Here is a 15,491-nt window from a genome sequence, read left to right as displayed (position 1 = left end):
TCCAGAAAGGCCGTCTTGAAAAGCCAGTTGGTTGATCTTTTTGTGTCCGTCTGTTTTTTCACTGAGGAGGGTATGTTTGTTGCACAGGGCCATGTGCTTATTAGCCAGTTTTGGAGATGATCAATATGCTTCAGAGATGCCATTATGCGTTTAAAGAGTGTTTCTTGCATCAAATAAATTCTTAAACAAACTGAGAGCAGCACGATCCGGTGATTTCCATCCGTTGAGTGACAGATCAATGTGGCCAGAGCCATAGGTATGTTTCAGGAAGTCCCTGTCCCAGAGTTGTGATAAAGACTCAGTATTGCCAGTGGTGATTCACTTGCCCTAGATTCCCAGGTTTTCAATGGCTTAATCATATCAGCCATAATGCATCTCTGCCTCTAGCCAACCAACTTCTAAATCCCCATCCATGCTCTCTGAAAATTTACACTTTTTCCATTTATAGCCGTGAAGATTATCAAACTGTAAGCAGAAAATGATAATGCACACTCCAGAGCTTAATGCACTCCAAGCTCAGAGAGAGAGAGAGAGAGAGAGAGAGAGAGAGGGGAAGGGAGAGAGTGGTGCTGGTGTCTCCTGTCTCCTGCCTATGTGGCTGCAGTGACATGTCTCAGAGACCTTATCGGGGAGTTTAGGCTCCATTCTCTGGGATCAAAGCAGAGTCAATAACCAGCCTCCTCCTGAGAGTAACTGATATTGCATTCCTGAAGGGAAAAATAGTGCCTTTGGTCACCCTGTCCTTTATCCTCTCTGACTATACTGACAAGGACTGGATTTGATTTTTTTTTCTTCGAAGCAAAGTTATGAGAAATACAATGACCATGGTGAAGAATGCTGATTTTAGCCTCAGTCGTAGTAATTGCTCCACATTAGCCACTTTGCAGCCTCTAGAGAATGCTAAAGGGCCATGAAAGTGCAACATACAACACACGGGGGAGAAAAGCTCTTTCTCCTGCATTCCACGTTCAGGTCAGAGCCAGTCAATGAGAAGCAAGGGAATCTTTAAGCACGCTCAGTCTGTATTGCAGCTCTTCATCATCTCTATCGTTCTTGTTTATCTCTTAACTCTCTCCTGGGACTTGTTTTATTTACCAGCTATATTTCTACATTGGTTTACCTTTTTTCCTGTGGCTCTGTATGTTTACCTTGTTCAGTAAAGGGTGAGGGGCAGGAAGGGAGCTGAGGACCAAAATCAGTGCTCATCAGCCTCTACCGTTAATCTGCGACTGAAGTGTTCAGAGAGAGTAACTCATGCGCTGCTCTGCAATGGCGGAAACAACACATTCAGCTCATACATTAGCATAGAGCCCACAGCTGTAGATGACAGATAAGAGCTTAGCAGAGGGTTCTCACCTCAATATTGTCCTTTTTCTGTCCTTCCTTTTAATCAGTGTTCCTTGTTGATGTGGAAGATATATTTAAGATAATCATTTCATTTGTATTCTTGCCAGAGGCAACATCTGTCACAGAGGCACTGCATTGAGCCAGGGACCAAGCATCCTATAGTTTGAACAATTACATCAAGTAACAATGTCAAATAAAGCCCATGTATATCTTCTGTATATCATTCGGTTTCTTCTCTTTTAGCTCTGTTTTGGTCTCTACCAACTATTCAGATGCTAAATGTTTCAAGAGCCGTTAGAGTACAGTGAGCTTTTTCAGCAATGACAGTGAACCAAAACCACAGATTTAGGTGACAGTTCTCTGTAAGTTCATCACTATGAGCGACCCCTGGCACATTGTCAAGTTGTTTTCACAATGTCATTTGATTGTTGAATGAAAATATCTGTTGTTTAAAACACACATTTTAAACCTACATTAATAAGTGATGTTGCTAAATGATGAAATGAGTCAGTTAGATTTAGGATTATCCCTAAACTACAGCTTTTACTTGAATAATAACAATACACTAATACATTTTATTTATATAGCGCTTTTCAAAATTCTCAAAGACACTTTACAAACATTAAAATCATCATAAAAAAGCTAAACATTAACTTTCAGGTTTCAACAGTATGACATATATATTCTGTATCAGCTCTTCATACAAGCCATTTAAACACAAGACTCCATGTTTTAATGACGCGGAGATTGGAAATATTCTCCAAGTCTTGTGCATCATTTTATGTTTCACATTATTCACCCTGACATCTTTGGGAGCTTTGAGGTTGTCACTAGAATTTAATGAATAAAGTTCTGTCGGTTCAAACAAAGCTTTCCTGCTCAGATTGAGTTTGCACTGACTGGTCCAATGACGTGTCAGTGGGGTAGAAGAAGTTGGAGTGTGTGATTATTAGTACGGAGGTAGTTTTCACTCTTCTTCTTTTTGTTTCGTATAAATTTGCATCTTTTGTTCCTCATCTGAAAAGTCCAGTCAGATTTTGGCCCCTGCCTTTAATAAGAATTTGAATGTGGTGAAAGTCTTTTCACAACCAACATGCTGTTCCTGCTCAGATGTTTGCACACTGTCAATGTTGACCGATGAAAGCCTTCAACAGTAAAGTACAGACTTTCATTTAGCTTCCCTCTGCCTTTACCACTCCTTTCCTCCTTCCTCCTTATCTTTTTGTTTCCTGCTCAGTCCACACCGTATAAAGTAACATATACTTTATGTGGCGGCTGCAGCAACACGGCTGTTTTGTTGGCTACATACCTCGTGTGCTTGCTGCAGCTTTTACTCCTGTCATTTCACTGAGAGAATTGCTATGAGAAGGCTGAGATTGTGCAGTGTTGATGAAGAAATTGGTTGTCAAGGAACATAGACAGCATTGCCACATCCTTATTTGCATTTGAGAGCGTAATATCTCTAGTTTTTCACTTTTCTCCAGTATATTTATGGAAGCATACGAGTCAACAGCTCGTCGTTTGTTTGTTGTTTGTATGAAGGTTTCTGAGTATAACTGTCTCCATTCACATAGAGAAGAGTAATTCATTTGCCTCTCTTTAAAGAAAAGCTGGGCCGGCTTAAAGATGTAGCGAATTTGAAAAACTGTAAAATGAGTTGAATGTGCTCAATCCCGCACCAGTTTTTGATGAACCAGTTATTGTAGATTTTAATAAAACAACCATGTTACACTTCCTATGCTGCTCCTTCAACAGCACTACTCGTATTACATTCCTCCAGCGCTAAATAAATTAGAATGAAATGCTGCCTCAATCTTTCTCAAGCTCTTTTTTTGAAAGGCACAAGAAGTCAAAGCATCATTCAAGATGTCTTCCTCTGCTTGTCATTGAGTGGGAAAGGAAATGGGAGGAATGGTTTAATGTACAATAATCACTCGTTCCTCTAGGTATTGATTGGACTCGGAGCCTCCCTCCCATCTTTCCTGTCCAGGAATAGAATATCGCACCATCATAAAGATCAGTTAATCCACAGCCATCCGACTGACTGACTCACTCCGACAGTATCTTTTCTCTAAATTCACTCGTCATTAGCATCATTCCTGGCATGAATAGAAAGACTTAGTTTGCCTGAAGCTTATTGGATTGTGTCACCACACTAGAGTGGCTGATTATCTAATTTGTTTGTAATTATGAATGACCTCCTGAAAACTAGATCCCCTCAATTTTAAAGAAAGCAATCTAATTTATTTATTTATTTCCCATAATTCAATTAACTTTCACAAGATAGACGTACTACAACTTTCCTAGACAACAGGTTGCTAGGTTTGAGTCCGCTACAGTCAGTCAGATGCACAGTAACAGGGCTACATCAGACGCTAATACCCATTGTTAAAGCTCCTGAAAAATGTATGAGTCTGTTTTCTCTAAACGCCTCAGTTGTTGGGTCCTCCACATGACTGTGTGTGCTCTGAATAAAAAAAATGTTGCACCATAGTGATTCAATTTGCTATTGTCTATTATGTATTTGCTTTCTTGCTCAGAGTTACATGAAAATATCCATACTACTCTCATGTCTATTCCAAATGAAGCCGCAGCCGGTTAGCTTAGCATAGCATAACGCCTGGTAAAGGGGAAACAGCTAGCATAGTCTCGCATAGCCAGACCTTTGTGCACAGAGCTGTGTCAGCACTAAAGAAAGGGCTCCGCACGTTATCATTCTGGTATGGGGTGAAAAACACTTTGGCTTGTTTGTATTTCTTTAAACCAATCACAATCGTCTCGGGTGGCGCTAAGCACAGGATGCAGCAACGTAGAAAACAGAAACCAGAAGTCAAACTACTGCTGTCGGATGGTAACAAAGCCGCCTTCCAACCCCTCTACAGCTAAATTATTATCCCGTTATTTGTTGTTTGTTAAATATGCAAACACACACACACACACACACACACATAAACACAAAGCTCGCTGCTTCACCCTGTTTCCCATCTTTATCTTAAGCTAAGCTAACCAGCTGATGGCTCCAGCTCGATATTGAACCCACAGATATGAGAGCAGTATTGATCTTCACATCTGACTCTGCAAGAAAACAACAATTTATTAAGGACTACAATATCAATTCCATCTTAATTGTATTTTTTTCCAGGTATTTGGCCATGTTGTTGTGCTGCAGGATCCTTAACCCGCTCCACACAACACAGAAATGACCACTAGGACATGTTTGCATTGCTGCTGTGTGTAATCCTCGTCCCTTCGTTCTGTGTGTTAATCAGAAAACCCTTCCTTCACTTTGGCAGTTGTCCACCACTCAACAAGGAGGTATTTTTGCCCCATAAAGGCTGCTATTCACCCCAACTATATTCATCATCACCACTCGCTTCTTCATAATTTGTAATCCCCCCCTTGACAATGCTCAATTCAGCCAGTTAGATAACCAGCCTGTGGTTGTCTGAGGGAGAAGTCTGCATCAACTGGGCAGTGTTGAATCCCTATTCAACACTGGCTTCTGTTCATGATTGTTACCTGACTGAATAGTAGACTTCATCAATTTGCTCATTTAACACTATCTTCACAGCAGATATGACAGCTCGTTCCCTGCTTCTTCACTGAGGTGCTGTAACTCACCCAAATTAACCAGCTAACCCAGAAAGACCCACCACAGAGAGTAGGAAATGAAGGCCGCAAATTAAGAGAAAGAGAGAAAGAAGATGGGATGGGGGAAAAGTGATACTTCAACTATTCTGCTGTGTGAGCACTGTGGCTCTTCTCTTGTCCTTCTCTTGGCCTGCAGCCACGGGCGGCTCCAGTATCACATGTAATCATTGTTATTTTGAGGCCAAGGACGAGTCCCTATTATCCTCCATGCGCCTGTTAATGAGGAAACCAGAGTTCTGACATCCACCAGCATTGACATCTTCAACCCATTTGTCACAAAGGTGGAACAGACGCCTCCTATCGCCCTCTGAAGAAAGACGGCCCTAATCTCAATTACATCACATACAAGTTATTTTGTCTACGAGCAGGTTTCTCTGGTGATGGTAGCAGCGTGGTTCTGGGAATGACTGAAATGATCTTACCATTGAATGGATTGCCATTCATGAGGCCTACTGATCCCCTAACCTTTTGTCTTTTCGTAAACCACGAGGTTAACATTTTAGTTTTTTAGTGAAATGTCTCGACAACTATTATTTGACAAAGACATTTAAGTTCTCAGGATGAATTGTAATAATTTGATGATCCCTTTGACTTTTCATCTAATGCCAAAATGACTTTTAATTTCTCCAATACTTTGGTTTATTACCAAATACCTGCAAAACTATGGACATTCCCATCAACCTCAGCTGTAATTTGTGTTTATGCATCTGAGCATCCGAGTGGTAAAAAATCATGACACCATCCTCCGTCTTGTCTTTCTGAGTCGGAACTACAGAATCATTAATAAATCACTGGCAACATGGCTACAAAGCCCCCATAGTCATTATATCTAATAAGATCATTCAGCTAATAAGAGCTAAACACCGTTTTGTATTTGGTTTCACAAAATACCACAAATTTATAACAAATCTCAAAGCTAATAAATTTGGTATGACTACAAGTGCTAACATGCTAAACTAAGAGGACAAACATAGTAAATCATAACACCTGCTAAACATCAGCATGTTAGTATTGTCATTTTGAGGATGTTAGTCTTCTTTTGTTTACTATTCTAAATTTTAAAATAATGTTCAGTTTCCTTTGGAATACTACAGTAAAGCTGTCCTGTCTCTGATTAATTGGAATAAATGAGTTGCTAAGACTATGCCAGCAGTGGTTATAAATGGCTGGAGAAAGAAGTATGTTAATTAGAGTTGACCTGATTTGATATATATTGAAGGAAAGCAGTTTTGATTTAATGCTTTTTCAAAAATGCATACTACAGCTGATATTGTGACTAGCTGACTGTCATTTGTCTTTGACAGGAAGCATTATCTTTTTCTGTACCTCCAGTCCTTTGATTGTCAGTATTTACTGAGTGGTGAGAGATGCTCTTTTATAATGCTTATGGAAGAAATGAAGCTTTTGTTGAAAACACTGTTGTGTTAGTGCATCTGCACTTCGTTAACTCAGGTTTATTTCTATCACCATCAAGCATTTCCCCTCTTCTTTCCCTCTGCCCAGTTTGAAGGCATCATCCATAGAAGCTACATGTCCACAATGATGACAAATACCTCTTGAGACAGCCTGGGTGAGAGGAAAGGCAGGAGAGCTGAGAGAGCGATAAAAAGAAAGCATGGAGAGAAGGAGGGACTGAGAGATTCTGCCCAGTGGGGCTAAGCAAGAGGATTTGGATGAGAGAAAGAGGCAGGGATGATAGCAACAAAAAGATATAGAGAGTAGGGAGAGAGAGTGAGAGGTCCACGGTGTGGAAGAGGGGAGCAGACTTAGGTGAAAGAAAGCAAGAAAAGACATGTGGAGTGCTCTGCTGCAAAGGGAAGAGGGGGCTTTCATATATTCTAAGACACATCTGTGTGTGCAGCTGCCACTGAAAATGAGAGATGCAATGTGGAATTGGGAGTGTTTGTCTATTTGGTGCCAGAATGTATGCAGACTGTGTACCTTGCATTGGGAGGGTGCAGGTGGCCGTTGCGACAAGCTAGAGAGCGATTCAGTGTTTGGAAGTTGGAGAAAGCAGGAGGGAGGGAAAAGTGGGAGAAGGAGACAGGGACAGATACAAGGAAAGGTGGGTTATGGTTTGCTTTTTTTCTCTCAAGACTGCAGAATCCACAGCTTGATTCACATAATATTCACAGGTGGAACGGTCTGATTTGATATTTATTTCACACATTTTAGCTGCATGATTTGATGACTCAGTATGCACGTCGTCGTTGAACCTTTATATGTACAGTGATGTAATATTTTCTGTTTGTTTTTCATGTGTGTGTGTGTGTGTTTTACCGTCTGTATTTTCCTCTTTGTGTGCTGTGTGTGTGTGTTTTGGGAGTTAGGAACCGGTTTAAAAGGGCACTGTCTGTCGTCTGTCGGTGGCTGTATGACTGGGTGTGGACTCTGTACAGGATGGCGATATACAAAGTCAAGGCTGGAAATGATTCTAATTAGGGAAATTGTTGGGTGATTGAACTTGATTAGGCTCTCTGTCCCACTTACTGATGTAATCGTTCTAATAGGGTCATTTGTTGCATTCACACACTCAGTAGTTGTGATAATGGAAATGTTTTCTTACCGACTTGTTTTTTTACAGCTACACTCCCTCCTTGTCTCTGCGGAGTTCAGTCAGTATGTCTGGCTTTTATTACATTACGTCTGTTTGCGTCTCTCTATCTGCCTCTCTGTTAGACAGGCTCGATAAGAGTCCAAATGACTCGCTGCTGAAAAGATAGAAATCCTGTTATAGTCTTCCAGGAAAGACACACTGTTGCCAGGCATATTTAGAAAAGGCATTTATTTCTAGAGGTGCATTTGAAAGTACAAATCCTCAGCATCACGTCAGTGCGGTACATTTACACTGCAGGCCTCAGAAACTGAGAAAGGGGGAACATTTTGTCTCTTAAATGATTCCAGCTGTTTGTATGCATTAAGATGCCACTGTTAACAGCTGGTCCATGATAGGCAGCAAAGGAAAAGTATGTTAGTTCATTTTTACATGTCAACCCAAATTAAAGTACAAATCTATTCCACATACTGCTTTTGTGTTCTCTTTTTTTGTTTCACGTTAATGCTATGTGTACAATTACTAAGAAAGGGTTTTCTCAGGTAAAGTCATCACCTGATTACTCCTGTAATTATACACCATCGGTGGTGACTCAGCAAATATCTTGCATACTTGGTTAAACAAACAAGCGACCTTTATGCCCACTCTAAATCCAGACAGTGATAATAGGGTGCATGGCTCTCAAGTATAATATTTCATGAAGAACTAGATGCATATAATACATTCCAATATCTTACTGTTATTATCCTATTACTGCTAATACCATGTGTGGTTCCCGGAGGAAAGAAAATCCTCTAATCTGTTGAAAGTCATGTGTTTTACATCTACAACAGCAGCGTGTTAGGAACAAATGTACAGTATGAAGAAGCTGCACTAAGTGTCAATGAGTGGCCCCTATGCAAAACACTAAAGCAATTACTGCTGATCGCTGAAGTGATTTTCAGAAAAAACAAGAAGCTTGCAGGTCCATATGTCTGCTGCCCCTCCCAGAGCATCACTGCTTTTTCTATATGAAGTGGGAAGTTTTATATAGAATATTTATATGATCATGTTTACAAATAAATGCATCATCTACTTCAGACCTTTATCAAAAAGTCAAATGAAATGATCTTTTGATGGAACAGTTGTTATTTTTTTCAAATTTATTTTGATATTCAAGTTATTGCTCAAACACCTGATGCTTTATATATATCCCCACAGTCAAGGCCACATACAGTTCACCATTTTATTTAAGCTAATACAGGGGGACAAAGCATGTTGACTGAAATTATCTCATAAATAATCTATCTCATAAACTATAACATTCTTTTGACCCCTGCTTAAAGATTGAGCCCCTAACTTAACCCCCACTGAGTGAGTAAAATCTTCTATGTTAACCTCATTGCACAAAACACCTTAAATTAAGATTTTCCTTAAAGTCTGAGTTTCCTTGATTTTAAATCGTTGAACAAAACACCCTTAAGGTTTCGCCTTAAGATTCCCTTAAAATGTTTAATTGAGGTAATTAATGTCTTATACTTAAGGTTAGTTAAATTGTTGCACAAAAAACCTTAGAAACCAAAATAAGACAAACAAATCTTAAGGTAGGCCTATATCTGAATATCTAAACGAAATATGGTTCATGGTGATACATGAAAAAACATGAACGCATCCCAAGAAGAGTGTTTCACGGCCGGTACAACCCAAACGATACGCTTAACAATGTTGACTTCACACCACAGATTTGACTGACAGTTAATTCAGGGTTTTTTCGTCCGTCTTGGATCACTCAGCTATTCCACAGCTGTGCTCTTCCTGCCAGTTTGCAATTACTGATTGCTCTACTATGGTTCTATGCTAGGGCGTCTTTCCAGTCAGTAGGCTGGTATTTCATGTCAACGGTGTGCCGCGTCATTCACCTTGTTGCAAACGCCCGCAACCGTCTGCTGAACAACAGCTTCCATCAAAACAAGAGGAGGATGTGATATCGGCCCCACATTTGATGTTTTCTGTTTATTTGTGGATCAAACTAACTCTTTGATATATGCTTTCATTTATTGTATTCTTCCAGAAGGATCATATTTCCCTAATCTGCCCAATTTGGTTTTCTTGTTTTCTTTTCTCATGCCATTTTTTTAAAACTATCTATAGTAAAACGGTCTCCATGGAAACTGTTGACTATTATCGCTATAAAATCTCAATGCAGTGAATTCATTAACTAAGGAAATCTTTTAAGGGGTTCTGTGCAACACCCTTAAGTAAGAACTTAAGCCTTTAGCGTCATATTTATGGATAAAACATAAGGTGTTTTGTGCTACCAGCTGCTGAGAGTTATCAGAAAAGTCACAAAAGCAGCGAGGACAGAGTATGCATCATAAACTCTCTCCTTTAGTGTCTGTGACCATCACTTCTTAGTGCTTCACCTGGGTTTCTAATAATCTAGCACTTTATATCTCCGGCTCACACACATGCAAATAGACAAATACCCGTGTGCACACACTGACAGATAAACACCCCACAGCAATGCTTCAGAGAGCAACGCAGACCACAGAAAGATACCCTGCTTGTTATTACTGCCTGGCTGCTGTCTGATAAGTGCCAGCCCCGAAACAGTCGTCGCGCTGTGAAGGTTGTGAGTAATACAAGCTTTATATGTATCACTGCTCGTTCTGGGCTCAACTGGGTAACAGCCATCAATGCCAATTGATTACCTGCGTTAAATCAATGGTATAAGGGGGCGATGGGGATAATGAGAAGCAAATGAGTTGCAAAAAAACCGATTGTTAATAATGGGATGTGACTTAAAATCAAGACGGTGAGGATCTTTTGTGTCTTCAGTGAACTGCATGTAGTTAAATCAATATTTTATTGTCAACAATGTATCACATCACTATATTTATGTGAAAGGGGTCTCTCGCAGTTACTAACTACATATTATCACCTGACTGCAGTTTCCCTCAGCTCTACTAAGCTACCGCTATATAGCTTCTTTCAGCTCATTTTTTGGTTTCCGGGCCCACAGTTGACATTACTGTTTTGGTTCAGTCCTTCTATTCTCATCAGCATCATTTTCAGCTTCCTGCTCAGAACCAAACTGACCAAAAACAGCTAAAAAGCAGAGTGAATATCTCACTTTTATTAATCAGGTGGCCACAAACACCACAATCATTGATTGCCAATATTTTACTTAACAGTGACCCTGAAAACCCTTTCTGATCTTGCTAACAAACAGCCTAATGCTCTGCTCAACTGGCCATCGTTTTATGTGTGACAACAACCTTTTCCATGGCAGCTGAGGGGTGGTTTGTTTGCGTGGTGCAAAAACACACTTTTACACAGACTGGCCTGGACTGAGCAGTGAAGCCTTGGTGGCTGTGTAAGAATACATGTCTATCTTCAACCAAATACAAACACACAAATGCATGCAAACGATCTGAACACATGCTCAGTATTGGGGCTTGTAAACTGAAGCATTGTTGAAGTGGTGAAAACCACTCTGGTGGTTTTTCTGGTGTGTGTGTGTGTGTGTGTGTGTGTCTGCTGTGTGCGTTGCCCTCAGCGATGAATACAGGACTCGATTAGAATTGCTGTCATGTCGCACCACTGCCTGCAGCATTTCATCTGAAGCACAGCGGAGCGGGCAGTCAGATTTCAGTATCTAGGAGTACCACTCGAGATTAAATAGTCAGAAATACCTTGCGCCGTTTCCTTTTCAGCCCGTTGCGATGTTTGAAAATGTTCTTCAGAGGGGAAGAGCGTTGTGGAACCAGATTAAGTTGTCACAACCTCTTTGTAAGTACTGAAGAAGGATCCTTTAAATAGTAATGCTGTCTCTAAGTCGAGGTCTAACGTGTTTTGATTTATCTAGACAGAAAATATCATTTTCTGCCAAATGTGTTTTTCATGGCATCCTCTCTGTACCTCTAATGACCTTAATTTCTTTTTTACTTTATTTTATGGCAAATAAAACATTTTCAGTGCCAACCAAGGTGCTTTATGAGAAGACATGGCGAAGAAAAAGAGCGTCAAGATGAGGCGATAGGACAGTTAGAAGAGTATTATAGCTAAGCCATGATACTGGGCTAATAAATCAAATCTGAGTTAAAGCTACAATTGTCAAAATTCATTCCCATTAAGTATGGAGGAACGTAACATCTACATATTATCACATAATACAATAGTTTTTGTGAATGTGTTAGCAAACAGTTGACTATCAGCATTTCTCTCCTTTTACTGTAGTTCTGGTTTGGTCTCCACAAACCCCTGAGGGAAATGTATTACTCCTAAGCTGCTAAATCCTTCATTTTATTCACCAGCTAGTTGCTAAATGTGTGTGTCTGTGGTTTGTAATAGATAGGTATCTTACAGTGGGTTTATTCCAGCTTTTTACCTGATAACAGCTGCGTGCATTGGCTGGAAATGAGGTGGAGATTACGGGCCAGAACACCGAATCATTGATCTGAAATGGATTAAAGGCTCTGCTGGAATGAAGGCTACTGCAGAGTTGCGTGATAATTGGTTTTTCGATACTAGTAGTGACCCCTTTCAATTAATTATACTTAGTAAGTTGCAAAAAGAATTGATAGGGACGATGCAATTAGACCGCATGTTGGTGCAGTGCTTATGTGCATCCAGTACAGCAAACAGGGAGAGAGTATATTCCCTGGATAAGGCTGGTTTCTGGGAAGCTCCATGTGTCCCTCTCTGATCCAGGAAGCAGAGGGACACACTGAGCCACAGCGCAATGATGTTTTTATGTGACAGGTGTTTATGTGTGTGTGATTTACGGCATCATGCTAGCAGCGGCGATATCATGTATTTACAGCCTGCCATGACCCCGACCTTTGTGAGGGTGCATGTCTTTGCATTCACTTTTGTAACCATGTAAGCATAACGTGAAGCAGTTCTAGGATGTACATTGACTTCGTGGTAAAGTAAGATGATGTGTGGATTTTCTATTTTGGTCTCTTTTTACTGCTTTCAAATACATAAGAATAAACAAACAGTATATTATTGGATGAATTATGTGATACTTAATATGTTTGTGTGTGATCTCTGGAAAGCTCTTCTGTTGCTCCATGCCTCAGTGATCACAGTGCTGTTGTGGGACCGGCATTCTCTCCAGGCTGCTGTCGTTATTATTCAGGACCCGGGAAATGGTTTCCACAAACTGTCCTCTGCCAGCTGAGCAGGGTCTGGTGTTAAACTGGTTACAGAATCTCTTGGCGCTATTTTCATTGAGACTGCTGCATATAATAATGTGACACTGCTGGGTGGCGACAGTGGAGCAGTTTTTGGTGTACTGTTGACCACAGGAATAGAGACAAGGTAATTCCACACAGGAGGCTCCATATTCATCGTCAACCCTTCTACGTATTGTGTTCTTTTACTATTCAGGGCTTATATCTGGGCATCCCTGAGACTCACAACATATGACAACACTGAGAATTAGCTTCACTTGCATGTGTTGAGTTGAGTGTCTGTGTGCGGATGTGACAATTCAGAGAGTGTGGACAATGTGTGGCCTCTGGTCTTGGCAGGGCAGAATTAGCTCGGTCAGTCTCATGTTGTGAGGCGAAGGGGCGTGACATCTAAATCTGTCCCGTCGATTTTGTGTGCGTCTGTGTGTTTCTTTCTGTGTGTGTGTCTTTCTGTGTGTCTCGGGGCAGCATGGGTAAGAGTTTTGGAGGAGGGGTTGCAGAAAACGTAAGAAATGTTATTGCTCCTTACACTAAAAAGGTGACTCTCTCTCTCTCTTTCTCTCCCCCTCTGTCTTTCTCTCTGTCTGTCTCTCTGTCTCCCTCTTCCTCAGATAAGTTGTTTGGAAAGCGGCTGCTGCAGGCCGGGAGACACATCATGTCTCATAAGTCTTGGATGAAGACGGTGCCCACGGAGAACTGTGATCTCCTCATGACATTTGCAGGTCAAGCACTTACACACACTCGCATGTTTGTATTTCTATACTTGTGAGGACTCTCGTTGACATCATGCAACCCTTACCTAAACCTTAACTACCACAAAAGATGTCTACGGTCAACCCTTACCCTCACCTAAACCTATGTGCTATTAACGTATATATTTTCATTGTTTCCCTGAGCCCAAAGTACAATATTCAACACAGAGTCTTAAACCTAAAACGGCCCTTTGAAAAAGTGAGGACCGGCCTTAATGTCCTAACTTTCCAGTGGCTTCGCTCTTTCGGCTAAATATTGGTCAGCACAAATACAGAAGTAAAACACAAGCAGACACATTTGCATTATGCATACAGTTATACACTGTTAATAACGACATTGATCACTTGACTTCACTAAGCCATAGCCTGAAGGTCAGAGAAGCCATTGTATGACTGGTTTGAATCTCTGAACCAGCTAAGAAAGCAGAGAAGAAGAGTCATTCTCCAGTGTTTGTCAGTACGACTCTTAACCTCCAGCTGCTGCTCAGGAATAAATAGCACAAGACTGTGGGAGTACTCCCGGCAGCTCCCGTGTACAGTAATGCGTGGGTATAGTTGAAAATTTATTTTTGTTTTTCATTTCCTGTCACAGACACTACAGATGACCACACGTTGCTATGGCTACTGAACCACATCCGGCTGGGAATCCCAGAGCTCATCATCCAAATACGACACCACAAGTACACGCGGGTCTACGCTTTCTTCGTCACCGCTACATATGAAAAGTAAGGCCTCGCTCCAAAGGTTGCAAACACATTGTGTATTTAGTCATTCATTTATATATTTGCTTGTTATTGAATGTACGGCTTCAACTGAGTCGTAATTTCATTGTTGATGAATCTGTCAAGTATAGTTTTTTTGATTTGTCAAGTATTTGTTTTTGTCAATTGAATGTCAGAACAATAGAGAAAGTGTTCATAACAGTGACATCTTTAGATATCTGGTTTTGTCTGATCAACAGTTCAAAACCCAAAGATGTTCAATTAACAATTACATAAAACAGAGAAAAGCAACAAATCCTCACATTGGGAAAGTTAGAACGAGTAAATGTTTTATCGATAAATGACTCCAAACAATGATGAATAAATCAAAACATTTCCCAGTTAATTTTCTGTCGACTGATTAATCAATAAATGATTTGACTTCAGGGTAGGTAGACATGTACTTACAGTTATTTATTGTTTAGTTATATATGGTTTTATCATTAGATAGATAAAGTAGATGTAGTTGTTCTCAATGATTTAACATCCTCAAAGGAACAGTTTGACATTTTGGAAGTGTGATTAATCTCTTTCTTGCAGAGAGTTAGGTAAGAAAATTGATACCACGCTAATGTTTGTAATCTGAAGATACAGTCAGTAGACAGTTCGCGTAGCTTAGCTTAGCATAAAGGCTGGAAACAGAGGGATGCAGCTAGCCTGACTCTGTCTGCAGGTAACATACTCAGCCTACCAGAACCTTCAAAGTTAAGTCGCTTTTTGTATTCTACACAAAAACTTCGAGTTTAGCTTCCAGTTTATGCTTTATGCCAAACTATCTGTCTCCTGGCTCTACCTTCATATCTAGCTTACAGATTTAAAGTGGTACGTTAGTCCTCTCATCTAACTCTTGGCAAGAAAGTAAATAAATGTCAAAGTATTCCTTCAAACTGATTGCAATATTTCCAGATTTGTAAACACTTTCTTTTGATAGCCCAACACTGTTAGCATTAGCTGAACAATGTTTCATCCTTGCTTACACAACCTGCTACATGTGCACACAGTAGTGTTACTACTGTTTGAACTGTAGCTATGCCAATTAATCACCTTGTCACCCTAGAGACAATACAGGGGAAAAAAGCTAAAGCAGCAACTTTTATGAACAGAGACAGAAATGGCAAATGAATAATATGGTGTACATCACTGCTTCCTGGAGTAGTTTGAGGTTTAGTTATTTTTAAATGTTCTGTCTGTTCTTTGCTGGTGTAAAATTGTACCTTTGTTTATTGTGGTATTATATTTAACTGCA

General features: G+C 40.3%; 1 protein-coding gene across 1 annotated transcript in view; it reads left to right on the top strand.

Moving 5' to 3' along the window:
• The window catches only part of ano8b (anoctamin 8b), a gene marked incomplete at its 5' end in the record, with an annotated part of 35,147 nt that overhangs the window by 4,532 nt on the left and 15,124 nt on the right, over positions 1–15,491 (top strand). Inside the window, 2 exons of the mRNA XM_079266632.1 lie at positions 13,271–13,454; positions 14,077–14,209. Of these exons, the coding sequence (XP_079122758.1) occupies positions 13,271–13,454; positions 14,077–14,209 (317 nt within the window). The remainder of the gene's footprint in view (positions 1–13,270; positions 13,455–14,076; positions 14,210–15,491) is intronic.

This window comes from Melanostigma gelatinosum (genome assembly GCF_949748355.1).
Source record: "Melanostigma gelatinosum genome assembly, chromosome: 4".
NCBI classification, from domain to species: Eukaryota; Metazoa; Chordata; class Actinopteri; order Perciformes; family Zoarcidae; genus Melanostigma; species Melanostigma gelatinosum.
Note: the sequence above shows the minus strand (reverse complement) of the source record. Positions and strands in the feature narration are given on the sequence as shown.